Genomic DNA, 27072 nt, shown 5'->3' with positions numbered 1-27072 from the left:
TAAAGATACAGGGTGAGAATGCCACCAGCAGTAATAGCAACTAAATTTGTTGGTGGAGTTAACATAATATTGTCTGATGAAAATATCAATCACGCTTGAGGTATATGAAAAAAATTATGCTGCAGGTATTCTTTTTTTAATTTTTTTGAAGTGAAACTTCTTAGGCGTCTATGGACGAGCCAGAATGGAGAGTAAAATTTGACAAAAGCATGCAACGTTTTGGGCATTTTCGTTCCGCGAGAGAGAAAAAAGATATAACGTAGAGGAAAAGGAGAGAGAGAGCCATGCCTTATATATATCTTAGATACACTTTAGGCTATTTTTCCTGAGTTTTTCCTTGTGGTTGCTAATTTCTAGTGAGAAATAACACTGCCTACTTTTTGGCGCTTCTTTGTTGGTGCAAACTTGTAGGAAATATATTTTTGGTGCCTACTTTTTGGCGTTATATTTCCTTGGTGCCTACTGTTTGGGGCGTTTTTTGGTTCCAATTTTTTGGCGTTGTTTTTTTTGTGGTGCCTAAATTTTTGCCGGATTGTGTTCGGCGTTTACCTACACCGGTCGACCCTTCTCCGACCCTTTGTAAATTTTGTCTATTTGTATTCTCTGCAAATGTTGTGAATTTATTTAGATATATATTCTTTCTCTCTTTCATTCTCTCTCGGGTCTCCCCCTCTTTCTTTGTCTGCCTTGAAAGTTTCACTTCTGTTATGTGTACTACGCTACACGCACTTCTTAATACTTTTGATTTTTAGTAATCGCATGAAGATTTTGTGAGAGAAGACCCATAATGAAATTTTCCGAACAATATATTTGTAGAACACTTTAACCCCTTAACTCCTTTTTTAAATCGACATTTTAGGTATTTGTCAAATAAAGGGCCACTATGAAAGGTAATCATGGATTACATTTTTTTAAGAAAAAATTCTTCCTTAAACTTTATTTCATATGGCCGAACATTGTATGTAGTTCAGATTGATGCCTTAAGCTTTATTTCTAATTGTTTGAAAGAGATTTGACCAAAAATATGGAAACCTAATTTAATCACCAAGATCGAACCCCTTGGGGGCTTTGATATACTCATACAATGCCATCGCTCTGCAAAGGAATTTCCGCACACCTTGAGTGTGTACACCTCAGTTTTAAGATTAAGGTAAATATTTACTAATCAACTTTCTACCACCGATAAGCTGATCATAAAACTTATAAACTTATTTCGATAATAGTCAGCATTGGTTTGAAAATTCAACGGTGACGCATATCACTCATTAAAATTAGACTGCCCTGAGTGGATTGTTTCAGAACAGCTTGGAATACTACACACAATGACCCACAAATTGCAAACACGCATCTGTATTGTACTACTTTGTGTAACGGTAAGGACTTATAAACAAATTTTTCGTCCAAGGACGTACGCTAATTAGTCGCGAATTCTTTACAGCAAATCACCGCCTACAAAGCGATCAGCGGCATGCTCGATAGCGCAACTGACACCAGAGGAGATAAATGAAGTGCGACCGCTTTTCGAATACTTGCAACAACAATACGATTACATTGCGAGTCAAACGCCACAGGGCAGCCCAGACGCTGACGGAGATCAAACAATCGATACTCAATTCTCGGCGCTTTATGCAATAATACAAAAAGAGTTCGAAGAATATTTCGACGACTTGCTGCAACAACATGCAGATGTAAATAGCAACAAAAACATCGATAAATATAATACCACTCTGCCGTCAGTCGCTGAGCTGTTGGGTGTGCCTGGTGTTGATCTAACCGCCGAAGAGCTGGCCGAACGCGCCGATATCGAAGGCTTGTTGGAGGATGCGCTCAGCGAAGCACAAACACAAATAGACGAAATCGTACAACGGTCGCTGCAGTTGGAGGCACAGTTGATGAAAAGTTATAAACAGAAACTTGTTAAGTATGTAGTAAAGGCATTATCGTCGCTCTTCAAGATAGCAGTGCGTGGTGCGCGTGCCGCCTACTGCACCTATTCACACATTCCAGAGCTCAATGTGTCACTGCATCTGATGTACGAAGGCGCTGATTGCTATACCTATTCCAAGCATTTGGTGTCGCGTGTTGAGAATGAGACGGTGCAGACGGTGAGCACCATTAGGAAGAATGTCCTTAGCTTGTCGAGTATTTATAAGAAAATCGCCGGCAAGAAAACATTGCTGGGGAAATTGACAGTGGTGTTGCTTAATCTGTCGAAAGTTGTAAATAACATTAAAGAAACCTATGTAGTGGGCGTAAGCGCCCTTGAGAAGGTGAAAAATGAGTTGCCGGATGCCACACTGGTGTCGGTGCAATGCGGCACGAGCTTTGTTGCGGGCGTGCCACAAGTGGTGGATACTGTGGGAAATTGGTCCACTTGCATAATGTACGTCGATGAGACCACCAACGATTATGATTTCTTGAAACCGGAAAGTGAACGCGATTTCAGCTAAGTTCAAAGGATGATATGCGGCAAAGATTGTTGTTACAAGGAAAATATTGAGAATTAAAACAAAGTGATGTGGTTAAAGAAGAGAGCATTGTGTCGAAATATATTTGCTTGTCATGAGAAAAAATACTTTTTAAGGACTACCTTGCGTAACTGCTTCTCAGCTGTGCTGCCTTCGTGAGACTAGTCCGTCACTTTAGCTCTCAGCTGCATAATCAGCATGAATTTTTCCATTTATCTTTTCAATGTTACCGTAGCGGACGAGCCCCTTGACAGCCATCTAACCTCCCCTGGTGCAAATGTCGACCGCTAGACTATTGGGACTATCTCGACTGTTAAATTATCACATTTAAAGGCATCTGCTCGATCAAGCACATAAAATCTCTACAACTACTAGTATTTAGAAAATAAACTGGACATTTAATTTTAACATGCGTGCAGTTCTCAACTGGGTTATAAAATAATTTATTAAAGTTATTTATTAGACACAAAAGATCTTTTAGGTCGAAGTGTCGACTATTCGGCATACGACAGACACAAAATTATTATTAATATCCGCTCGCAAGCTACAATATGTGACAATTAAGTCAGGGACCTTCGTTTAGTTCCAGTTGAAATTTTAAGTCGATAGTACATTTTATTTTATACGTCTCTTTCCAAAGTTATTTTTTAGTATGTATGCGGGTACTTCAGGCCCGACATTAGATGCTCTAATTGGTCTACCACCACTTGAGGTCTCCAAGGAGAGGCCTTGAAGGCCATCTGCAGGCTGAAACACAATGGGAATTGGCATTGGAAAATAGAGTAAGTTTGGACTTCGATCCAACGATCTTCGCCATGCCCCTTGACTCCATGCCATCAAGAGTTGAAAAGAGATACAGTGTAGTGCTGCCAGAAGCTCAGTTCTTGCTCAAACTCGCATTTTAACGGACGGCTCCAGGACCGAACACGGCTCCGGTTCTGGGGTATACGTGGAATACAGCGGCACACAACTGCATTTTGCTCTTGGAATGCATGCATCTGTGTTTCTAGCGGAGGTGTTTGCTGTTCAAGAAGCGATGAACTTTGTTGCGGAAAACAGATGAAGAGGCAGATTTATATGTATCTGCAGTGACATCCAAGCTGCGTTCATGGCCTTAGACAGCCAGCCAACCACTTCAAGGGTAGTCTAGTCCTGTAAATCCAGACTAAACTATGTTGGTAGACATAATAGCCTGATGCTATCATGGGTCCCGGGACACATGGGTATCGCGGGCAACGAGATCTCTGATTCTTAAGCCTGAAGTTGGCCTCAGAGCCCGTTATGCCACTTCCTTCTGCAGCCATCAACGCCACGGTTAGCAAACGGGTTACTCTAACCCGGAAGCGAGCTTGGCAGGCTGAGAGAGAATGCAGATGAACTAAACTGAGTTACCTGTCATGTCCGACCGACTGTCGCAGTTCCTCCTGTAACTAAGCAGAGGGGACTGTAGGAGGCTGGTTGGACTTCTGACGAGCCACTTTCTATGGGCAAAGTACAAGGAAAAGGTAGGCTTCTCAGACGGTGCACTCTGCCCAGCATGTGAGTCTGCCCGGCCATCGCTCGAATCAAGATTGAGGTCTTTGGAACTGATGTGTTAAGAAGCGACCAGCTTGGCCCCTTGGCACCACAAGATCTACTCAGATTTCTTTGGAGGTCGAGTAAATCTAAAGAAAATTAAAAAGGGAATCCGACTTAATTGTGTCTGAGTGCTGTACTTCCTAGTCTGTCTCAACAAAAAAAAACTTTTTAGTAGTATTTTAAAAATGAGTGGAATTAATGAAAACCGAACTGCGATTTGTTGTCTCGCGTTCACAGTCCACTGGGCATCAGTCAACCAATATCTGCCTTGCGTTATTGTGGTTAACTCTCATGGCCTTGGTCTTGACGAAGTTGATCTTCAGTCCGACAGTACATGTCAGCGCGTCTAGTTTATCCGCCTTCGCGTGCATGTCAGAGAGTTTGTGAGAGAGGAGGCAGATGTCATCGGCGAAGTCCAGGTCCTTAAGATGTCTGGTGAAACTCCATGCGATGCCTCTTTTGTGCAGAGTCAGCTGGCTCTTGACGTCATCAAGGACGATGGCCTTGCCTTACGCCTGCGTTGGTAGTGAATGGATCGCTGATAACGCCTTTGTGAAGCACTGCTAGTTCGGAGTTCTCGTAGAGGGCTTTGATGAGGAGGATTATCTTGGCGAGACATCCCTACCTTCTCAGTGCCAGCCATATATCGTCTCGTTGGATGGTGTCGAACGCCTTCTTAAAGTTTACGAACAGCATGTAGAGCGGAGAGCGCTGATTGTTCTACTACATATAATCCGAAGTGTGTTGGCTTGGTGAGGGCGAAAACCAGCTAGTTCGTCTTGCACTTGCTTGCTTGCAGTTTTATAGCCCATTGAATTTTAGTGCAAGTTGCAAGTTAAATTTTCCTTTTTTTTTTTCGCTGAGGTGTCACTCGTTTTCTTCAAAACAAAGCACATACATGATCCAATTTTTTTTAATGGCAGAAGAACCCTAGCAGCGAAAAAAAAAAATTAAACAAACAGTAAATAATAGTTAGAGCAAATACATACTTATCCGTAGCTTTACATTTATTTAGTCCGCGAAAATTTTATCAGGCCGGAGTACGAAGGTAAAACATAGGTTAGATTAGGTTGCCCTGGCTGGCTAAAAGCCATCACATAGACCTATTGGTCCTTAGAGATGTTAGATGGAGCTAGACTTTAACGTTTCTTTTGCATTAAGTCTGCATTTTCTGCGAATCTAAGTAAATTCTGAAGCTCTAACCCCGGGATGAGAGAAGGTAAAACGTAAGAAAAATTTAAAATTTTCGTACATCTTCCCATTTTGAATAGCGTTTTAAATTACTATTTTGTTTACCAGTGTATAAGAAAGATTCTATGAAAAAAATTGCTTTCAATTATATTTTTAACGAACTATGAATTATTAAAATCGACTAAGGAGCGCGCAAATATTTTGCATTTACCGAATTTCGTTTTATATATATATAAAATATATTAATTTCTTCGCGTAACCTGATCCCTCAAACAGCGCACGCCCTAGAATATAAAGGCACTGCCTTTTACTACAGGGTTTGATTGAAAAGTAATGAGCCTTCCCGCGCGGAGCGTCTGCCCAGCGGTCAACCGAATCGGCTGAAGGGGAGGGAAATGATCGTTGGATCATCCCCTCCCACTAAAAACCGGTCCCAGTTCGCTGGCAATAGCAGTGCAGTCAACATCGCTCCGCGCGTGAAAGCTGTGGCGAAAATGGTTTTGACTGATGAACAAAAGCAATTGCGTGTGGAAAAGCGTCGTGAAGTATTGGAAAGTGACGAACAGGATAATACTTTAGACAATTGTATCACAGGAGATGAAACCTGGTGCTTTGAGTACGATTCTGAGGGCAAGAGAGAGCGTGCGGAGTGGCACACGAGCCAGTCTACACGACCCAAGAAGGCGCGCATGTCGAAATCCAAGGTCAAAACCATGCTGATCATCTTTTTCGACTCTCGAGGCATCGTCCACAAGGAGTTTGTACCTCCAGGAAACACCGTAAACGCGGCATTTTACAAAGAAGTGCTCCTTCGGCTGAAAACCGCGTCGCCCGGGTTCGTCCCGACCTCGTCAACAATTGGACTCTTCATCACGACAATGCGCCGGCGCACACCGCCTTCCTCTGCACCTCTGCATTGGCCAAGATGGGGTTCCGGTGCTTCCACACCCTCCCTATATCCCAGACCTGCCCCCTCCGGACTTCTTCTTGTTCCCGCGCCTGAAAAGAAACCCGAAGGGGAGGCGTTTCGACTCCATCGAGGCGATCCAAAAAACTGTGACAGTCGAATTGAACGCGATTCCGGCGGATGAGTTTAAAAAATGTTTCCTGCAGTGGAAGGATCGCTACCAGCGGTGTATTGACGCTCAAGGGTCCTATTTTGAAGAATATTAGTTGTAAAAAAAATAAGGCTCATTACTTTTCAATCAAACCCTGAATACTCGCACAAGTTCGCGACTTCAGCGACCACATGGACGTTATGCTTGACCGATTGAGTTGATAAAAAAATCTAAAAAAATTGATAGTTCCAGAATATTGAGAAAAAATACGCAGTTTTTGTTTAACACATACACACATATGTACATTCATATAAAAATCTATATTACAGCTTTTCTACACATTTGCGTTTAGTCGTCGTACACTCGTCGTGTACTCAGATTAAAATAACGCCCATAAAAATCTCTAAATAATCTCAATACAATCGTTGCTTACACACAAGAATAAAGTAAATTCGTAAAGTAATAAATAACTTCATTTTAAAATATAGTAATTTGTTGGTTAAAAAAAATTCTTGGGCATTTTTATGGCACATTTGTTGCACGTTGACTAGACAATGCTTTCTTTATGACGGCGTACATATTGTTCGCTTTGTGACTTATTTAGAGGCTCCAGTGTGCGGCGATCCAGTCCGCCGTAGCTCGCAGAACTTTGACCGCCTGCAAAACCTCGGCCTGCTTGCGGTGAAGACTGTGACTTCTGAACACTTTCATGTGGATTTTCGGTGGCCAATTGTGGAACGGCTATAACATCGGCCATCAAGGTCTGGCGACACAAAGCCGACAGTGCTCTGTTACTATTCTTTGGTGTTTCCGTGTCCTTTGGTGCGTCTTTTCCCTTTTTACTACCCTTGCCACGTCGAAACTTTGACGCGAGTGTTGCAAAACCCAGTTTGCTGGATATTTTACCCGAACGGCTGACTGAACGTGGCAGCGAATCGTAGAGGCTGCTATCTAAATCGGTGCCGGTGTCCGAGTGTGTGGGCGTTTCGGTGTAGGAATCTGCTGTTATCGTACCGACGCTGAAACTTTTTGGCAAATCGGTTTCTTCACCCGCTGCCGAGCTCATGCTGTAATCGCTACGACGATGTTGCTCCCACTTTTCCTCACGTGCCGCGTCATCGCGTCGTTTCACCGGCAACTGCGTCAATGCATTATTGCCTTGCAGAAACTCCTCTTTGGCTCTTTGCAAACGTAATGCGCGTTCTGAAAGTGGTGTATGTGGTGCCTCTTGTGCTGCGGCATGCAGTGGCGTCGTTGGCTCGGAGTTGTTCGGTGTGGGGAAATCGAAATGCAGTGGCTGCATGCTGGTGGGAGTTAGGGATTTTCGTTCGAGTTTGCGAGAAATGCGTGGTAGAGTATTGTCGAATCTGTCGGGTGTTTGTGGTGAGCTGTCACCGATAGAGGCACCTGAATGTGTTTTCGCAATTTTGGTTTCTATTTTCTTAATTGTGGCACTCTGTGATTTCGAGAAGGGTATATAATAATGTGACTTTTCGGTATTCTTTCTGAAACGATGTTCTTTGCGAACCTCTGACGGGCTATTGCCAACTGGATTTGGCACAGTTATGCTGACTTTCATTGGACTTGCTGAGTCGCGCATGAGACTGGTACAGCTTTTGTTGATAACGCGAAAGCTGTCGGATGCAAGTGGCGGACGTGTAGCCGTCACCTGTTTCGAGGATGGAGTGGCGAGCTTTTCGGCACTTTGGCACTTGCGTTCGTCCTCGTATTCGTACTCATTAATTCGCATATCGCCCTGACTTAGAGACTTGCATGTTGAATTGGAGCGTTTCGGCGTTAGACTGCCAACTTCCGTTGGAGTTTCGGAGTCATCTTGCTCAACAACTTCCTGCACTGTGTTTGCTGCACCTGCAATTGCCGTTTCAACGGGAGCTGCCACCTCAGTTGGTGATTGCGCCAGTTCGCGTTCAATAACTGCTATGCCACCGCTGGCACTCGGCTCAGCGATTGCAGTGAATACTTTTCGTTTAGTTTTTACAAATACATTTTCATTTTGGTTAAAATTTAAATTTTCCTTTAATTCAAGATCATCGAGTAGTGGCCGTCTCGGCTGAACTGTTGCTGTAACGAGACATTTATCGCTGCCACTTCTCGGTCGGTAATTGTTGGTTTCGGAGAAAGAATGCTCCATGTTAACCACACTCTCGCATTGTTCAATCGGATGCCCTGGTTTCACTTTCAACACGTAGACAACATCATCTCCAGGTACTTCTTCGCCTCTGCGAAAGTCGTCATCGAAAGATCGCTGTTTTAGGCGAAAATTCTTACGCTTTATGCGTCGCGGGGTTTCTAAAACGCTGTGGTTGTCTACATCGCTGCTATCGCTTTCGGTTTTGCTGTTCTGTCGTGAGCCAGTTTTACGTAGGCGTAGTTTCTTTTTGCCAGCAGCAGCACCATTCGCGCCATTATTGTTCGCATATTGGGTGCGTTGTGATATTTTCGGCGTCTCGCCTTCATCGTATTCTGGGTGCGAAGCGCTCCATTCATCCGTTGCCTCGAGTGTGGTTAAAGTCTGATCTTTCGATGTATCGGCAGCACTATTTTGTACATCAGCTGTGGTGATATTGATGTCCGGTACCATGTCGCGGGGATATGGAGTTGATCCACCATCTGAAAGGAAGCATATGAAATTAGATTTTATCTAACAAGGGATTCCCAACAACTTTAGTATGCTTACGTATACTTCGCCTTAGTAATGTCAGAGATTCGTGTAGGCCGCTCAACTCTTCATTGTATTCATTACTACGCTCCTCGATGGTTTCCTGACAGCAAGCTTCATCGAGCGGGCATTTTTCGCACTGAGCGCGGGGAAATATTGAAATTAGGAAAGAATTTATAAAAATACAATAATAAATTTAAGATTAAGGCAAAGTATGGAAATGCAATAAATGCAATTGAATAAAATCTCTAGCCTCAATTTTTTAGTGTGACAGAAATACAGAAGACCTTAGTACCGAGCAATTGAATATGAGATTGAAACTGGGAAAATGAGCGTAGCTTTGCCGTGACGAAATTCTATGGTGTGTGAAAGGGGCCTATTTAGTTCAAATATTCTTTCACTTTAAAGCAGTCTCATTTAACTTTTTTAGGCGTTAGAGAGTCTTCAAAATCTAGTATTTGAAGGCATCACTGGACTATAGGCATCTCCGTACAGCCTGCTCAAACTGCGCCTATCTCACATTCATCGTACGAATACTAGCTTAGGCCCTCTATCATTGGAAAAGAGATTCAAACATGGGTTATCTTGATCATATATCTTTGGAATAATAACCGGACACTGTCTAATGAGGATAGGCTTCCCATCAAACGATTATTGCCGTAGGTGTAGAGATGAGAGGGAAGTTGCCGAAAGTGTACAATTCTATCCTGAGATTCGATCAAAAACTTCTAATTTCACTCAAATATCTGAAAATGGTATACAGAGATCTCAGATTTTTCGGTTAAATTATGCAATTGATGGAATAATCGTATTAAAAATCACCTTTTTTGAAATATAATCTGACAAGTCGTATTTGAATTTCGGTGCTTACTGAATCTGAGCTTCAGGAAACCATGGCATGATAGTAGTGGAATGGTAGTATCGATAGTTAGGACGGACTGTGTGCATGGGGGACAGCCGTGCTCAAAAATCGTTTTTAACAACAATCTCTCTCACCACCCGGACCCGAGGACGTCCGAGGTTAACCTGGCTTGACCAAGTAATAGCTGACCTCAAAAGCTACGAGTTAGGAGCTGGCAGGTAAAGCTCACCCTGAGCTGTAATCGCTACTTGATGATGATGATGAGTATCATTGGTTCATAGCTTTCACAAATTCTGCTGGAAAAGTTTCATCTGCCAAAAATATGGAATTGAAGAAGTTTATTTAAACGATCTTTCCTTACAGCAGGATAGCCCGCCTGGCCACATAGGATCGATAATCGTGTTTTTTCACCTTTTCTATGGAACCCAGAAAAGAGAAGATTTTTTGCGAAACTTTTTTTTTTAAACCAAAATCTATTTTTTCAGTATTATAACAAACCAATAACAATAAGTTTTTTCGAAAAAAAAAACATTCCCATTAGCTGGTTTCGCAGTATCACATTTGTTAACCCAGTTCCAATTCCTTGGTAAGAGTTTGGCGATATCTCACGAATAGCTTGCTCGATATTCGCCTTAAGGAGCTGAAGGGTTAATGGATTATTCGTATAACATCGCTTCTTCACGGCAATCCACCAAAAAAGGTTAACAGTGTCAAACCGCCACTCCGAGGTGACCAATTTAATATGCAAACCAGAAAAGGAAAGATTCAGGCGAGCTACAACCAAGCCAGCCGAATGGGATTATTTACCTTCTCTGCTTGTACATAAATTCGTTACATTCAAATATAGCTTCTCCCCGCAGAGATTGATTGTCAACTAACTCTGCAAAACAAAAAATCAAAATATCCGGCCCAGCAATGTTGTCTGCATCGGAACCGAGATTGTAGACAGAAAGTTAGCTTACTTTCTTAACCATAGTGATTGAGCACCAATGAAATCTTCAGAAAAACACCTACCCACAGCCCATTTTTTTCGGGCTTTCATCCCTCTTTATCGGAAACTGAAACTCTTCTAAGATCGGAAGGTCTCACGCTCCTTAATCCTAACTACCTTTGCCTTATCAAAGTTAAGCGGATAAAATTAATCTGCTTTTAGTCGTTCCCACTGAGTAGAAAGGGAGTTCCCGCCAAGATAATCCGCCTAATCAAAGCCCTCTACGAGAACTCAGAACTGACAGTGCTTCACAAAGCCGTTATCAGCGATACAAAAAAAGCTTCGTATGGAGTTTTACTAGACACCTTGAAGAGCTGGACTTCGCCGATGACATCTGCCTCCTCTCTCACAAACTCTCTGACATGCAAGCGAAGGCAGACAAACTAGCCGCGCTGGCACGTACTGTCGGACTGAAGATTAACATCGCCAAGACCAAGGCCATGAGAGTTAACCACAATAAGGCAGATATTGGTTGAGGGATGCCCGGTGGAATTCGTCGCTTCTACTACCTCGGCTGCATCATCACGGCATATGCAGTCTTAACCAAGCAAGGGCAGCATTCGGGCGAATGCATACAGTATGGGGGAGTTCGCAAATCTCCAGCCACGCTAAACTACGAATACTCGGTTCATGCGTGAAGTCTGTCTTGTTGTACAGAAGCGAAACATGGCTGCTCTCTAACGCCATCACACAGAGGCTACAATCCTTCGTTAACAAATGCCTTCGCATCATCTGCAAAATATTCTGGCCAAACACCATCAGTAACGACGCACTGTGGAGATTAACGAACGAGGAACCCATTCTTAGGCAAATCAAACGCAGAAAGTGGCGGTGGATAGGTCACACACTGACAAAACCACCAGATAGCATCACGAGGATGGCATTGGACTGGAACCCGCAAGGGAGCAGAGGTCGCGGTCAACCAAAAAACAGTTGGAGAAGGTCGATGCTGCGCGAACCAGCAGATGCCGACATCTCACGGAACGGTGCAAAAGCAACAGCACAGAACCGTGTACGATGGAAGAATCTTGTCGAGGCCCTGTGCTCTCGAGAGGAGTGAACAAGGAGAAAAAAAGTCGTTCCCACAACTGTCGGTTCTAAGTAACCGAAACGACCCGAATTTATATTCGGCCAAGGACTGCCACTTCAGCAGCATTGCCCGTATATGAATGGCGACTGCTTATGCTGCTACAACAAGAACAATCTGACTTTAGTAGTCTTCTTATCCCCGCACAGACTACACCTATATCTTTCCTCAGTTAATCGACATCTTATTGCAATCCACAACAGTTACAGAGGAATATTACAGTCTTCCAGCTTTGTGTTAGTGTCTAGCTTTCCCCTATATACCTCACCAGCACTTTTGAAACATCCAATGCTCTAAGTTTATCAAACATTCTTTATAAAGACTGAAGACTGCTTTAAACTACTTTTGAACTCACCAGATCGCTCATTCTGCTCAATTCGCTTTGTACATCCGATATGGCGTTCAAAACGTTCGGCTTCATCAGATTGTCCGAATAGTAGGGATATATATTGCGTATGTATGTGAGCATCGTCTCACATTGGTGCAACTCCGCATTTTGACACAAATCCGTGGAGGAACGTTTAAGTTTCGTGAAAATGTCTTCGGTACGTTGCAGCACAGAGAGCAGAGGTGCCAAATTGGTGTGCGACTCAAAACTTTGTACTCTTCGTGTATTGCTGTAAGGAAAGAGACGATGAAAAATAATATTAGTATTTGAGTGTAGACATTTTCTCGCGCAATTCTTCAATCACCAATAATCACTGCAAGCGCCTTCTTCATACTTGTAGATTGGCGTCTGCTGCTCCACCAGTGTGTGCGCGGTAATCAACGGTGATGCAGTCTCCTCAATGTGATCCTCTACTTCCACCATAACCGCTTCGGGTTCTTCATATTTCTTGTAATCATGCTCATCAATCACATCGGAACTGCCATGGTTATCTATCTCTTTGAGTTCATTCACATCGTTCAGCGACAAGCTGGAAGCTTGTTGTGAGATGGCGGGTAGTGTGACGTTATTTTGTGCAATGCTATCCAATGAAAATGAACGACTGAGCGTGGGTGAGGTGTCAGCTGCATAGAAAATCACAGATATTAAAAAATGTTAAGGCAATTACATAATTTTTCTTACTTGTGTTATTTTCCTTTGTGATGCGATCCACCACAATGGGTCGATAGCCGGGATGCAATAGCGCAAATGTTGACGATTCGGGTCCTATGCCGCGTGCTTTCTCCCATTCATACAGTTTGCGTGTGAATTTACGCGATATGCCTTCAAACTTCATAACGCCTTCAGAGGTCTTCACTTCGATCTCCTTGGCGGGATGATCAGTTACGATCGCTTTGAGTTTGGCTAGCCTATGTGGGTGGAAATAGATTATGCAAATGAGAAGAAGAATACACTAAACGCACTTACTTTTCTAGTTTGTCCTTATCGTGTGGCTTGTTATCAATATTTTTCCTGATGCTGTCAGTGAATTTGCTGGAGCGCTTTATGGAATCCTGACCGCTTGGAATATTGCTGGTGCCGCCGCTCTGTTTCAGTTTATTCCATTGCTCTGTAAAGTAATGTGTTTTAAGTGGTTTCTTTTATGTCTTAACATTCCCTTCATACCCAACTTCTTTTGAAAATCTTCTGGTAAGTCTTTCTGGTCGGGCAATGGCGTCAATCCTTGACCCTCCAATTTCAATTGACCAGTTTTCCATAGATTCCAATCAATTTTCGGTTTTGAATCTGCAGAACTCTCACGACCCGGTGATGTAGGTGAGATTTGTGATAGATGCGCACCGCCAATTGATATTTGTTTCTTTACGCGCCATTTGCGTAGTTTCTTTTTGAAGTCCGGTGTGAGATTTTCCTCCAAAAGTTTAGCTGAGAGATTCTTATTGAAGACCGGATGTTGCGGATGCTCTTCGGGTTTGGGTGGTGTGATTAAGGCTATTGCTGTTTTTTCCCAAAGAACAAAAGGTTAGTGTGCAGTGTTAGCTACCCAAAGTTGGAAAAGTATTCATTAAATGTAAGTTACAAGAAGCGTCTTTTGAACGAATGCAGTCTAATATCTGACTGTTTTTTGATCGAAAACCCCATGACGTAACTCAAGCTAAGTCTTGAAAAGCACTACGGAGATCCTTTGCCGTTTGCCGTTAATTGGAACTATCCACTACTGCTTTTCTCTATTTGGGGCGATCGTACCAGCCTAATTGGCAGATATAAAATCGATGAAATCCACGATCAGCGAATGGAATTCTGCTGACTTTAAGAGTCTACAGGTTTAGCTATTGGCCATATGACCGCCAGGCTCGGATCATCGCATCACGATTTCCGTAAGAGCTCTGAAGCCGAGGAAGAGGTGGAGTTCATTCAGCAGTCTTTGTGCGCATGCCCCTCACTGCGAATAGTGCGTTTAAAATTTCTGGAGAACCCTTTCACCGAGTATCTGAACAGCTTAGGCGCAGCCTGTTTGAAAAGGCTGATTGAATTTACCAAGAAATCGCAATGAATTAAGGAGTTATTGAGATAAGACTGAGAAAATTATTTTTTTGTCATCAAATAAGACTTATGTGGCATCTAATAAACCTTTCTTAAATCAACCTAACCTAACTTATGTTGGCATGGGTCAAAAGAAAACAAACCAGGGTCGTCAGCTGATTAAGTGCATGGGCACACCACAACGCATTCGGTACAAGTTTAAATAAGTGATCGAACACTGAACGAGCAGCTTGAAAATGCTAACTTGCTGGACCGTGTAGTCAGTGAATTTTGTCATGTGATCGAAAGACTTTGAGATATATAACATGAGTAGCAGCTACACATAAATCTGTTACATAAATCCTTACAGCGAATATAAATAGGCTGAGGAAGAATGAAGATGAGGTCAGGTAAAATTTTTAGGTAACAAGACCTCCTCCAACATCAGTTTATGAGTATAACGGTCTCCGTAGCCGAATGGTTGTGTGCGTGACTACAATTCGGGAGTACGTAGGTTCGAATCTCCGTGCATGAACATCAAATAATAGAAAAAGTGTTTTTCTAATAGCGGTCGCCCCTCGCAAAGCAATGGCAAACCTCCGAGTATATTTCTGCCATGAAAAAGCACCTCATAAAAACCCTTTGCCCTTCGGAGACAACTTAAAATTATAGGTCACTCCATTTGTGGTACAACATCAGAACGTACATCACAAATATGAGGAGGAGCTCCCGCCAATTATTTATTTCTTTATGAATACAACTACAGCTCACCTCTACAGGCATTTGTGTTTGCTTTCATTTTTTCCCATTCGCGCCGTTTCGCCTCGAATTCCATATCAAATTTGGCGCGCAGCATCTGATAGCGTTGATTGATTTCATTTTTCTCGTTCAGAAATGACTTGGTTGATGTCAGGTGATTAGGTGTGGTGGGTTCCGAAAAATCACCACTTGATAAATCTTCACTTTCTGCAAGAGAATAGAGAATACATCTATTTGTGTGAAATGTGGTGAATATTTTTCCTTACTCACCGAACTCACAAAAGTAATCCGAGTGACGAGAAGGACTACTCGGTACCGACGAATTACCCGGTGAGCCTATTTTCTTCGAGCGATTTAACGACTGCGTGCCATCTTTGGGACTTTTGAGAGAGTAGGGTGAGTAAGAGAAATCGGAGTCGGTAAGGTCCTGAAATTGAAATCAAAAATCAGCATGATAGCAAGCTCTTCGGTGGTAAGACAAACCAAGTACCTGTTTGAGGTTAAGATTTAGTGGGCTTGGTGGTGGCTTCGTGCGTCGTGTAGCTGTGGTTTTCAAATCAGCCACAACCTCCTCTGGCAGTACCTCAAAATCGCTATGATTCTTACTTTTACGCAAAGATTTAATTGAGGAGGATTTTTTGGCTGCAAGAGCTCTCATGCTGCTGTCGCTCTTCGATGAACGGTACAGTGCTTCGGCATCATCGGTTTTTGAGCGTTCCAAAAATGACGAGTCAATGTCATCAACGACGCGGCTATCACTTTTTGTGGAGTCTCTTCCTGTAGGAGCATGAATGAATTTAAAATATTATTATTATTAAATTTAATTCTTTCACTGCTTTGTGCATAATAAAAATAAAAATAAGTGAAATAAATCAATATTTGATTGTATTTATGGTAAACAAATTACTCAGTGTGCTGCGACAGTTGCTATCAATATCGTCCATTGAACTCGCCGAGCTGATAGTGCCCGGCGTGCCAGCTTCGCTTAGCAGATGCCCCGATGATGAGCTCAAAATGCTATCAGCCGAACTGCCTGCGCCTCCGCAAGGCATTGACGGCACACGCAAATATCTAAGAAAAAAAATACAGTTAATTTGCTTGCAATGCTAAAACAAATAAAGTGCCTTCGCCTTGCAACTACACTCACCTTGCGACTTCATTATTCACGGGCGTCAGACCCACACTATTGGACGCCTGCTCCTTGGGCACAGCATTGTATACAACAACGCTACTTGTGCCAACGCCTTCAGCCAACGCTGGCACATTGGCGCGCTCCCACTTGAATGCAGCCTTGACCTTCGTCCACTTGGATACCTTCGATTTGCCCTCACTGTACGTACTTTGACGCCGCAGCATATGCGGTAATGCACTGGAACTTTTCGATTCGCGCTCATTATCTGCTCGCGCGTATAACGTCGATGCAGATGTAGCTGCCACATCGTCCATCATCATCGATTTGCTGCGCTCGCGTTGCCTACAATGGAAACCGAACAAATGAGCAACAGTTTGTTTTCTTACGAACACCTGTCGACAGCCGGTGACAAGCGTGAGCGCGCTCTTCTCAGTGACACTCACGTTGATGCGGTGTCGCTCGATCAGCTCACAACAGGTGTTTGCTACTCACTGATACTCACTGTTTGAGAGCGCCACGTTTAATTGATGCGGGATTGCTGCCACCGCCGCCGAAACCGCCAAAACTGCTGAAACTAAGCGACGTAGTGGCTGGTGCTGCGGCTGCGGCGGCGGGCGTCGTTGCCGACTCGCCCAATATTGACTCGATGAGCGCAATCGATTCTTCCACGTCCGCCTCAGTGTCTGAATAGAGATCTTGCTCGTGCTCGTGCTGGGGCTGATGATGATGTTGTTGTTGATGTTGTTGTTGGCGCACTTGTTGTAGTCGCTCACTGCGCGCCTCTTTTGTGCTTTCCATCTGCACACATACACACATATGTATGGGAAAGTCACATACACATACATACATGACAAATGGGAAAAGGGGTGAAAGAGTAAGAAAAGCGAGCGCATAAGTAGAATGTCTATTTATTTATGTTCTTTATTTTGTGTGTTTATTTAATTTCACCCAATTTTGTTTAATTTTGTTGATGGTTTCCCATTTTTTATGATTTTTGTTTCACTCGATCTCACCTTTTCGTTAAGTAGATTCACGTAATTCAGGCATTCCCGTTGGCGTCGCCACTTCGCCGCCTCGTCGAGGTACTTATCCCACAATGCGTAGAGGCGCGATAATTGCTCCACAGCGCCGTGTGCTGCCAACAACGCAGACAAACTGCTGCCCAAGCGACTCTGCAGCGGATCGATGAATTGCATGCATTCCTGCTGCATGTGATGACAGTAGGCGCAACGCGGCTGCTCCACTTCATGGCGCTCGTGTTGCAATTGTGGTTGATATTGATGTTGATGTTGTTGCGTTTGCTGTTGTTGTTGCTTGTTTACTTCTTGCGCCACCTTGCAATCGCTCGCTATAATTTTGTAGAGTGTTTTATAAAATTCCTCTTCGTTTTCGACATAATTGAAGAGTGTGTGGTAGCCAACTGGCAGCTCTTCTTTTGGTTTAGGTGGAAATTGAAAAATGTTATCGGTGTGACGCGGATCTGGTGGTGGTGATGGCAACGTTTCGTATGCGTATGTGCCTGAAGTGCGGCGCGATGAGGATTTCGATGAAGTTGTTTGTGATTGTGTTGGTGCGTTGTGCGCGCTGCCGGGCGTGAGCGGCAGTGAACGCGCAGATAGTGGACGTTCAGGCAATTTTTCCATAACTAGGGATTTTTAGATATGCTGGCATGTATGTATCTATGTATATACACATGTAAGTTAATGTGTGCAATGTTCACTGGAATTCAGAAAAAAAACACAAAAATGTTATGTTTGAATTTTTATGAAAATAATCAAATTCACTTCGCCGCAGTTGTTTGTTTTTTCCAATGAGTTGGGAAATATAATCAGACATTCTACGTCATAGCATTGGCTAAGCAAACTTTTTTATTTTCGGATCTTATACGCCATTATGCGTTTCATAATTTTCTCTAATACGCTAAGCATCTGTTCAATACTTCATTCGGCATCCTTCAATATTAATCGCACAAAATTATGCCAAGTAAATTTTCGCAATATTTTTTCTAATATTCATTAAAAGTATAAACATTGCCGCACCAGTTTATATATTTGTATGCCGTGGCGCGTATTTCGAGAGATGTGTACGAGTGTTGTTTACTTAATTGGCATACGCAGTCATTGTAATAAGTAGCGGCAAGTCTATGGAAGCGCTAACTGTACAAATGCGAATGCGAATTTTTATATATATTTACGTTTGCGCGTATTTCTTTCATCTCCGTAATAACTGGAGTGATTTGTTTGTGTTATGAATCATAGAAATTTTCAATTCGTTTATGTAGCTTCAACCACAAAAGGTGAGCAAACTGCTAATAAAATCACGCATACGCCCCGGTGTGCTTGACCTAAGTTGTTTAGTTATCTTTCTATTTTTTCTTAAATTTTACTTTATTCCCTATATTGGGCCATGCTTCTTCTGTTATATGCATCAGCGCGATTTTGACTCTTACAACAAAGTCTTCTTCTTCTTTGTGATAGTCAACCCCACTGTGAAACGTTTTTATGAATTATCGCATGTTTTCACGGCTGGATCGTTTGAATCAATTCAAATGATATAATAACGACAGGAGTCTATTATTGAATTTGTTTTATGATTTTTTTGATAATGAAGTATTCTTCAAACGCGTTTTCTGAAATCGACTTTAATTCTCGTCACAATTGTTTTTGTTTTCTATCGACACGAAACGGCCGCCCCTTGAATTTTGGAAAAAGAAAAAACTTCAGCCGATATTCTTCAATGATATTTGTTAAAGCTACTTTTTGAACAGAACACCACCTCGATCAAAAAGTTCCCGGAATATATTTAAAAAATTCAAAATAAAAGTTTGTTTCTCAAAAGTGATATTATCGCCCTCAAAGTACTAAGTTGTTCAATAAGTTTTGCGGTTCGATAAGAGAAGGCGTTGATACTAATCTATTTTTTTTTTAAGTTGGTACACTCTCTGTATGAACGTATGTGAAGTTTCAGTTCAATCTGTCAATTCATTCATTATCGTGCCACAGTATTTTCTACAAGGAAAAAATCAAGTATCATGCAGTGATTGAGTTTTTACTTTTGGAAGGTTTAAAAGCAAAGAAAATCTATGAACGAATCTTGAAAGTGTATCAGGACTTTTCGGCATCCATTAGTTCAGTAGGAAGATGGGTTGCTGAATTTAAACGTGGTCGTAGAAGCCTTGAAGACGACTCACGTCAAGAACGTCCAGCAACAATACCAGAAAAAGTAGAAAAATACTGGAGTGACTCATTGTAAGCAATATTTCGACCACAGTATTGGATTTTACAAAGCTGTGCCGTGCACAATTGGGGCCGCATTCGCTAACAATAGAACAAAACCACGTAAGAATGCAACTTTCTCAGCAACATTTAAAGGGTTTTCGAAAGGAAAAAGGGAAATTTATGCGTCGTTTCATCTCTTTAGATGAGACTTGGGTGATACCATACTTCGGTGATCCTAAATGAAAACAAGAAGCTAAAGAGTGGTGTAAACCTGGTTCGTCGGCTCCGAAACGAGTTCGTGTCCAGAAATCGGCCAAGAAGGTGTTAGCATCAGACTTTTGGGATGCGAAAGGAATTTTGTTTGTGGATTAGTTGCAAACTGGTAAAGCAATGAGTTCTGAGTATTATTCTAACCTTTCCGACCAGCTGAAGGTGAAAATTCGTGAGAAAGACCAATCTTGCAAAATGAAAAAATTCTTTTTCATGAGGACACAAGGGCATTTTGACAATGGCAAGAATCAATGAATTAAAGTTCGAATTGTTGAAACATCCACCGTATTCACAAGATCTGGCATCTGGCGACTTCCATCTGTTTCCAGACCTCAAAAATTCATGCGTTGAAAGCGTTTTTCATCAAATGATGAGGTCATAACAACTGTGGCAGCGTATTTTGCAGCCCTTCCAGACACTCACTTCAGGGATGGAAGTCATAAATTGGAACAAGTTTATTTCAAACCATAAAATTGTGTTTTTCTTATCGAACCGCAAAACTTACTGAACAACCTAGTATGTCCGCGATAGGGGAGGAAACCAGCAAATACATCGATATAATTTAAAATTGTAGACAGGCCCTGTCGTTAAAAGTACCTGAAGTAGCCCCCAAGCTGCTTTAATAATCCCTCGAACTGTTGATGAACATTACACCTATTAACAGTTTATACCTCAGATATGGTAGGTAGGTAGCTTGTAGGTAACTGGGCAATAAATTGCTTAGAAAAGTTGAAGAGTTTATACTGCCTTGAAGCTCCATTTCGTGAAATACAATAGATACAAGTTTTGGCTGAATTAAGATGTCTTCCTTATATTAAAAGATAAGTAAGGTGACAGATATGGCAGTCTTCATTCTGGTAATATCAGAGCAGTAGTATCCTACGATGTACGATTTTACAATAGCCATAGGCTGTCCTTACAAGTCACTGGAGGGTACTGAAGGACATGCCAAATTCAGTGATAGACGGTTTCGTTCAGTGGAGATTGTGTGACGAAAAGCAGGATAGCACAGCCCATAGTCTGTTACTGTGAATCTCTTACAAGACTGCTCTTCCGTGGCATGAACCTGGTTTCCTAATATCACCGCACCTGAAATCACACGACTGTTGATGACACCTCGCTAAACATTCTCGCGAGGTGTCTAAAAAAAAAACGAGTCTATGAGGATTGTACCATAGATTAGTACTGGATACAGTGATTAAATTATGTGGTTCTCTCTATTTTCTCGGGCTACGTTAAGCCCAGTTTTAAAGCGTTCGGGGAGTATTAAGTTCTCTAAAATGAAACCTAATTGTATTTTGTTCAAAATCAACACCGGCCCTTGAAACCTAACCACCCTTTAGAACAACATCAAGATGCTCACCACAAAATAAGAAGAAGAACTCGGGCAAACGGAAGTGTTTGCTCCAATTATTTATTTATTTTATTTTTAAAACAACTTTTCAAAAATGTATAAGTTTTCCAAATTTTCCGAATTTTTTTTAGGGGTTCTATACAGTTATGTATTACAAAAAATCGATTTTTTAAATTTTATTTTCTTAATGTATGTACATATATTTAAGAGCGCACACAGAAAGTGTAATATCATTCCGGTGAATATTTTCGAAGTTACACGTAAACTTGAAAAGGTGTTTCAGAGTGCTTTTGTCCTATGTAAAGTGCTTTGCAAACTTTAAACGTGTTTTTCTCAAAATGGTGTTTTCAAAGTCGGTGACCAACATTACTCGAAAACGGCTAACTGTTTGGTGCGGCTTATGGTACGGTGAAGTGATTGGACTTTACTTTTTCGAAAATGAAGCTGGAGCAACAGCTACGGTGAATGGATTGCGCTATCAAGAGATGATTAACTTTTTTTTATAGCCGGAATTGGATGATATTAATCTGGACCACGTTTATTTTCAACAACACGGCGCTGCGTGCCACACAAACAACGAAACCATTGATCTTTTATCAAAATAACACCTCTTATTGGAAAACCCTTTAGAAATTATGTTGTTTTTGTTGCTTCTTATGGGAGCTTGTTTCTTTTAACACACTTGTCCAAACAGTGCATGCTAAAATATTTTCTCTAAAACACAATAAAAATTATAAGTGAGATGATTGTGCGTTTATAATTATGCAACGGGGTGTAGTCATATTTACATACATATTTCGATGGAATCACCAGCATTTTTATTCACAATCGAATTTTCCGTTCATTCATTTAAAAATTTCCTGCTCCAAATTTCGGCAATAATTGCTTATTAATTCCTCTGGACTCTTATAGCTGCAGCCTGCGCCGAGAGTACCTATTTGGCACCATAATTAAGTGACGTATATTACATATATACAAAAAAGTATACACTTGCATTTATGACCATTGGATCACAAATTATTTTCACACTTTGTAAAGTGGAACAACGATGTCTATAACGTCCGTCGTCATTTTAGTGCCACAATGCGAAAATATTTAATATACAAAACACCACCAGACGAAAGGAATCAGAATGGGTGCGATACTTCAAGAGAAACTTTTAAATCAGAATATTTACGTGCAGTATACAAAGTTCGCTATACAAATTCACGTTGTATCTGTGCATATGCAGGAACATACCTTGTAGGAAATTCTAGCCATTGCAGCGCAATGTTTCTTGTAAGTATGATACTAGATAAGGTGATGATTCTTCACTGTTGTTTAGAATCTCACTGAAAGTTTCAGTTTTGTACTTATATGTTGATGTGGAGGCTAGGCAAGGCACTCTTGTGGGGAATAGGGCTTTACAATGTATGGTAAATAGCTATGAAAAGTGGGTCACTTAAGAGAATAAGTGCTACAGCTGATAGAGGTTCAAGTCGGCACAATTCACTTTGAGCTGCTCTCGTTGGGAAAAATACCCAATTTGCGCCCGTTAGTTGGAATTGACTGCCCAGATTGATAAAAAAGTTGTGTGATGTTCCATCACACAGAAAGCAAACATATCTTTAATGATGCGTCAGAAGTTCCGAGAACTTCCAATCTGGCGTATATCACAAACCTGTCAGAAATTATCACCTTTGACAAAGTTTGCTTGATGGTACAAAATTGGTCTCGAGAGCGACCAATTGTATGATCAGAATGTTTGGCACCAGTTGAGACTTCATCAAGATCGAATCAACCAACGGTGACTATTTTGGTCGAAAAATCATCTTTATTGACGTGGCGGATTTTCACTATGGCGGCTATGTTAGAAAACAAATTACTGCATTTTGATATCGCAAAACCAGCACATGATTGTCGAGAAGCCAATGCATCGGCAGGGAGTGATATTTAGTGGCGGATTTTGCAGTAAGAGGCATCATTGACTCATTTATTCCAAAAATTCTATTGGAAGTGGGAACTCAGAGTCATGACATTTCTGTAATATTTAAGGATACCACGAAAGGCCCATAAAAAACTTGTTGCAAGACGCCTTAAATACAACTTGGGAATGGTGTAGGGAAAATTATGGTACAGGGGATTGTGTAAATCTTGGGGTCTGAGCTCTAAAATGACCTTCTGGATGTACATCCAAATGGTAAGACCCATCCTACTATATGGGGCATTGGTATGGTGGACAAAAGCGAATCAGGTTACAGCTAGATCCAGACTGTGTAAACTACAAAGACTGGCATGCGTAAGCATAACCGGGGCTATGAGAATTTCCCCAAGTCCTTGCGGGGAAGAGCTTTTAAATCTACCACCGCTACTCTTAGCAATACAAGAGAAAGCTGCTATGCAAGTACCCTCCTATCATTTAAACCTGGAGATCTTACTGGACAGCTCTATATCCTAAACAGGGTTGAACATGTAGCATGCGTGACCTAGGTGAATGATCACACGGAACTTGTACTTAATTTTACTAAGAGATACAAGGCTATTTTTCCATCTAGGGAAGAGCCCAACATGGCTACATGATGAATCGCAAAAAAGGGAGTAGGAGCAAGAATAGTGGAGTCTGGAGCACACAAATCATGAGACACTGAGTACAGATACCAATACTAACATATGCGGCACTAGTCTGGAGGCCTGCAATAGAAAAGAAATACAACCAAACCAAGCTGAACAAGATACAAAGAACAGCGTGTATCTTAACTAGAAGAGCGCTTAGCACCAGTCCTATTGAAGCGCTCAATGTACTAACTCATCTATTACAGTTAGACTTACACATAAAAGCAATCGCTACTTGCAGCGCGGTGAGACTCAGAGATAGGAAGCTGGACAACAAGGTCGTACGGTCACAGCAAGATCCTCCTACAGGGACCATCGCTGCTCAAAAACAGAAAGACTTCACGGTACGTTTTCCACCGAGCACCGAATGGGGCAAAGGGAAGGTTCTATGATGAACTGTGGTGTGGGAGCTGGCTTCCATTCTGAGCCGCTCAACCTATCTCAGTCAATTCGACTTCCTGACTATGCCAACGTGTTCTAGGCAGAACTATCAGAGAAGCATGCAAATCATTAAAACTCTGCAAGGAAGTTGGTGCAAGAGTAGCTATCAAGGCCTTAGACTCCAACTCCATTTCATCCAAACTAGTTTTAGGCAGACTTCTATGCCAAAAAAGGGGCGGAAGGGCCATTTATTGGTCCAATTCTATTATTCGGCTCTAACGAAAACGACCTAAAACAGGGACCCAAAAAATGGATCCAAAAACCATTGAATACTGGAACAACACAAATGGCCTTAATCAGCAAAATCTGCCCTAAGCTTAGAAAAAAAGGCCCTTAGATTACTCTGTGGCAGAATAGATAAATCTAGTCGCAGTGTGTAAAAGCCTCTGATTAATCCATACAACCATTGCCATGCTACAGAGCCTATTAAGCAATTGGAATTTTGCGAGTTAAATTTGGTAAGCCCGTTAGGAGGCTAAGAGAGATACATACTTACTTTTTTCTCAAGCGATAATCTACGTGCAATTTAAACCTTAGATATACGTCGGTTTCGCGCTTCATTTGCCCAAGCCCAAAAATCCAGAGAAAACTATCAATCAACTACACAATTTACAAAAAACTTTTCCTGCAGGGAATCTTATGCACATTCACACACATACGCACATTCGTGTATTCTTAGGAAAATGAAGTGAAGTGGAAAAGGCGCGTTCAGAGCTGGAGAAGTGTTGCGGAAAATGCGTTGTGCAAGTACGTACGTATGTATGTATGTAATGTGTGCCTGTTTATATTAAACATCGACGGCGCGAATTGCCGTTATTTAATGCGCTAACAAATTATAGCGCAGAAAGAAAAAACAAAAATAAACACGTTCCGTCCAGATCAAAATATGCGAAACAATATGCAGAAAACGTAGCTGCATACATACATACATACACACACATAAGTATTTGGGCTATGAATTTTCCGATTGAATCACACAGCCAGCAGCAACAAGAAGAAGAGAGCGACGAAAAAAATATGAAAGAAAGAATTAGAAATTTTTCACTGCGCGTTAGCCTGTTGGGCAATGCGATTTCCAAATCAAGCTGTCACGCTACCGATCGTGAGTATTTTGAAATGTTTTGAAATGCATTATGAACGAAACGTTTCTAAACACGAAAATCTGCACGCAAACGGTGTAGATTCTCACCGGAAAAGGGCGGCGCGCGTGCATTTCGTGTTTTCGAAAACGTGTATCGTATAACGGTTTAATCAATTTAATGCGTGTGCATGAGCATCAACATACTCACATAGTACATACTGTATGCATGTATGTATGTGTGTGTTGCTAAAATGGACCATGACGGGGGCACACACGCCCATTTCGAGCACAATGAACTTTTTACGTTCACTTATTGGCGATTTTGAAAACATGCGCCAGCCATTCCGCATGCGGCCAAGGGAGGGGGCGAGCGGTGAGGTTAAATCGTTAAGGCTAATCGTTAGAGCCCACTTAGCCGTATCACATACTCGTGTGTATGTATGTGCGCATGCATGGATGGGTGTAGTTGTGTAGTTAAATAATTTGCGAAAATGTTTAGTTTTCCAATACGAAAAAACGAAAAACTTATGCGCTGTTACAGCACTGCTTGAAGCCAAATTTTCACCTCTGTTTTTAATTTTTTTTATTTTTACTTTTATTTTCCGGTTTTTTCTTCATTTAACTATGTGATAAATCTTTTTTGAGTCTATTCGCACGCATTTTGTTTTTTTGCTCGGCTGGTTTATTCGCGAATTTTTGAAAACGTTTTCCAACTGCTTGCCACATTCGTGTATACACCAGCGTACAGACGTGTGTTTGTGTGTATGTGTGTATGTGCTTAAGTGTGTATGTAAGCAGGCATGTTTGTATGTATGTATGTATGTCTACCATAAACGCACACTTTTTGTTTCCACTTTTAGAACAAACCATAAATTCTCTCCTTTTAATACAACAAAAACCCGAAAAAAAATCTAAAATCAAATCAAAAAAATAAAAACGAAAATACAAAAAATACAAAGAAGCAGCAGAAATAGCTGAATAATTTCAAAATTGTGTGCACTTTCAGCGCACAAACACACGCACGCACACATATCTATTTGTAGGTATACTTAAATCCATGAATAGATATGTGTGTGCATGTATGTATATATGTATGTACTATAACCGACTTCTACTATACAATTTTCCAGTTTTGAACTATATCTGTTTTTTTTCGAACACTGCAAGTCCTTAAAAATGTAATGGGTTTTTAAAAATAACCTCTTCAAAATCGTTTTCATTGAATTTCCCCCAAATTGCACTGCAAAAGTGTTGTGTAAACGTTTTTTACTGTTAAGCAAATTTTCATTTATTCACTTTTTAATTTCACTTTTTCTTGACTTCTTTCACTCTTCTTCACTTTTTTTTTCTTTAATTACACCGCCTCGCCTTGCGTTGCTCACTGTAGCCAGTCAATATCCGTTCCAACACCCGTCGCTACATATTCACCGTTTAAGTATAGACCCGCTTTACCGTTTCAAAAACACCAACAACCGATAAATGCCGTCCTATAGAACAACGTCGTGTGTTCTTCTCGTCGTCCAAAACTTTTCTGATTTTTGCAGATCGAAACGAATGTTTTCACACTCTGAAACTGTAACAGAATAATTTGGCTACAGAAAAAGCTCTCAGTAACGGTTAGGAGCCGAAGTGCTGCGCTCAGTGGCGATCCCTCAAGCAGCGCTATTTCACATACCTTTAGAAACACACATGTATGGGTGTGTGTGTGTGTATGTCAAGAGATGTGGTGCCGCCTGCTGAAGTGTTTGGGGTACGGTGAATTTGGTAAGCATCTCTTGTCCATTTCTTGGCATTTCCAATTCGCTCAAAGCGTTTCGCTAAATTATAGACACTCGGTGGGAGATAAAAATAAATAATGTTTCCTCATTTAAAAACTATTGCATAGACTACGTGCATACACACT

The 27072-nt window shown here is 41.5% G+C and overlaps 2 protein-coding genes across 4 annotated transcripts; one reads left to right on the top strand and one right to left on the bottom strand.

Annotated features, from left to right (window-relative positions):
* Positions 1–1286: 1286 nt before the first annotated feature.
* LOC128860703 (uncharacterized) lies at positions 1287–2539 on the top strand. Its single transcript, XM_054098380.1, is given in 3 exon segments — positions 1287–1373; positions 1439–1476; positions 1478–2539. Coding segments are annotated over 3 exon segments (1062 nt in total). The 5' UTR covers positions 1287–1322; the 3' UTR covers positions 2451–2539.
* Positions 2540–6798: 4259 nt separating this feature from the next.
* Positions 6799–26688, bottom strand: LOC128855950 (uncharacterized). 3 transcript variants are annotated; one of them, XM_054091215.1, is made up of 15 exons: positions 26622–26688; positions 17227–17932; positions 16716–17011; positions 16229–16555; positions 15989–16152; positions 15572–15858; positions 15352–15508; positions 15094–15288; positions 13468–13797; positions 13270–13411; positions 12985–13211; positions 12608–12926; positions 12271–12532; positions 8994–9114; positions 6799–8926 (listed from the first exon to the last, which is right to left on the bottom strand). In XM_054091215.1, exons 2-15 carry the CDS (start codon positions 17854–17856, stop codon positions 6843–6845), a joined length of 5541 nt encoding a protein of 1846 aa, XP_053947190.1. In that variant the 5' UTR covers positions 17857–17932; positions 26622–26688; the 3' UTR covers positions 6799–6842. The 3 variants fall into 3 exon arrangements, with proteins under 3 accessions (XP_053947190.1, XP_053947188.1, XP_053947189.1); XM_054091213.1 differs by having other exon boundaries at positions 26370–26682; XM_054091214.1 differs by having other exon boundaries at positions 26466–26682.
* Positions 26689–27072: the final 384 nt, after the last annotated feature.

Source organism: Anastrepha ludens, chromosome 2 (assembly GCF_028408465.1).
Source record: "Anastrepha ludens isolate Willacy chromosome 2, idAnaLude1.1, whole genome shotgun sequence".
Classification (NCBI taxonomy): domain Eukaryota; kingdom Metazoa; phylum Arthropoda; class Insecta; order Diptera; family Tephritidae; genus Anastrepha; species Anastrepha ludens.
Note: the sequence above shows the minus strand (reverse complement) of the source record. Positions and strands in the feature narration are given on the sequence as shown.

What these genes read in the sequence shown, in the direction of transcription:
- LOC128855950 (XM_054091215.1), bottom strand. Translation starts at nt 17,856, where the DNA reads ATGGAAAAATTGCCTGAACGTCCACTATCTGCGCGTTCACTGCCGCTC. An exon ending in CAACTGTCGCAGCACACTGA is followed by an intron (nt 15,859 to 15,988) that starts GTAATTTGTTTA and finishes ATGCTCCTACAG; the next exon opens with GAAGAGACTCCACAAAAAGT. An exon ending in TAAATCTTAACCTCAAACAG is followed by an intron (nt 15,509 to 15,571) that starts GTACTTGGTTTG and finishes TTTCAATTTCAG; the next exon opens with GACCTTACCGACTCCGATTT.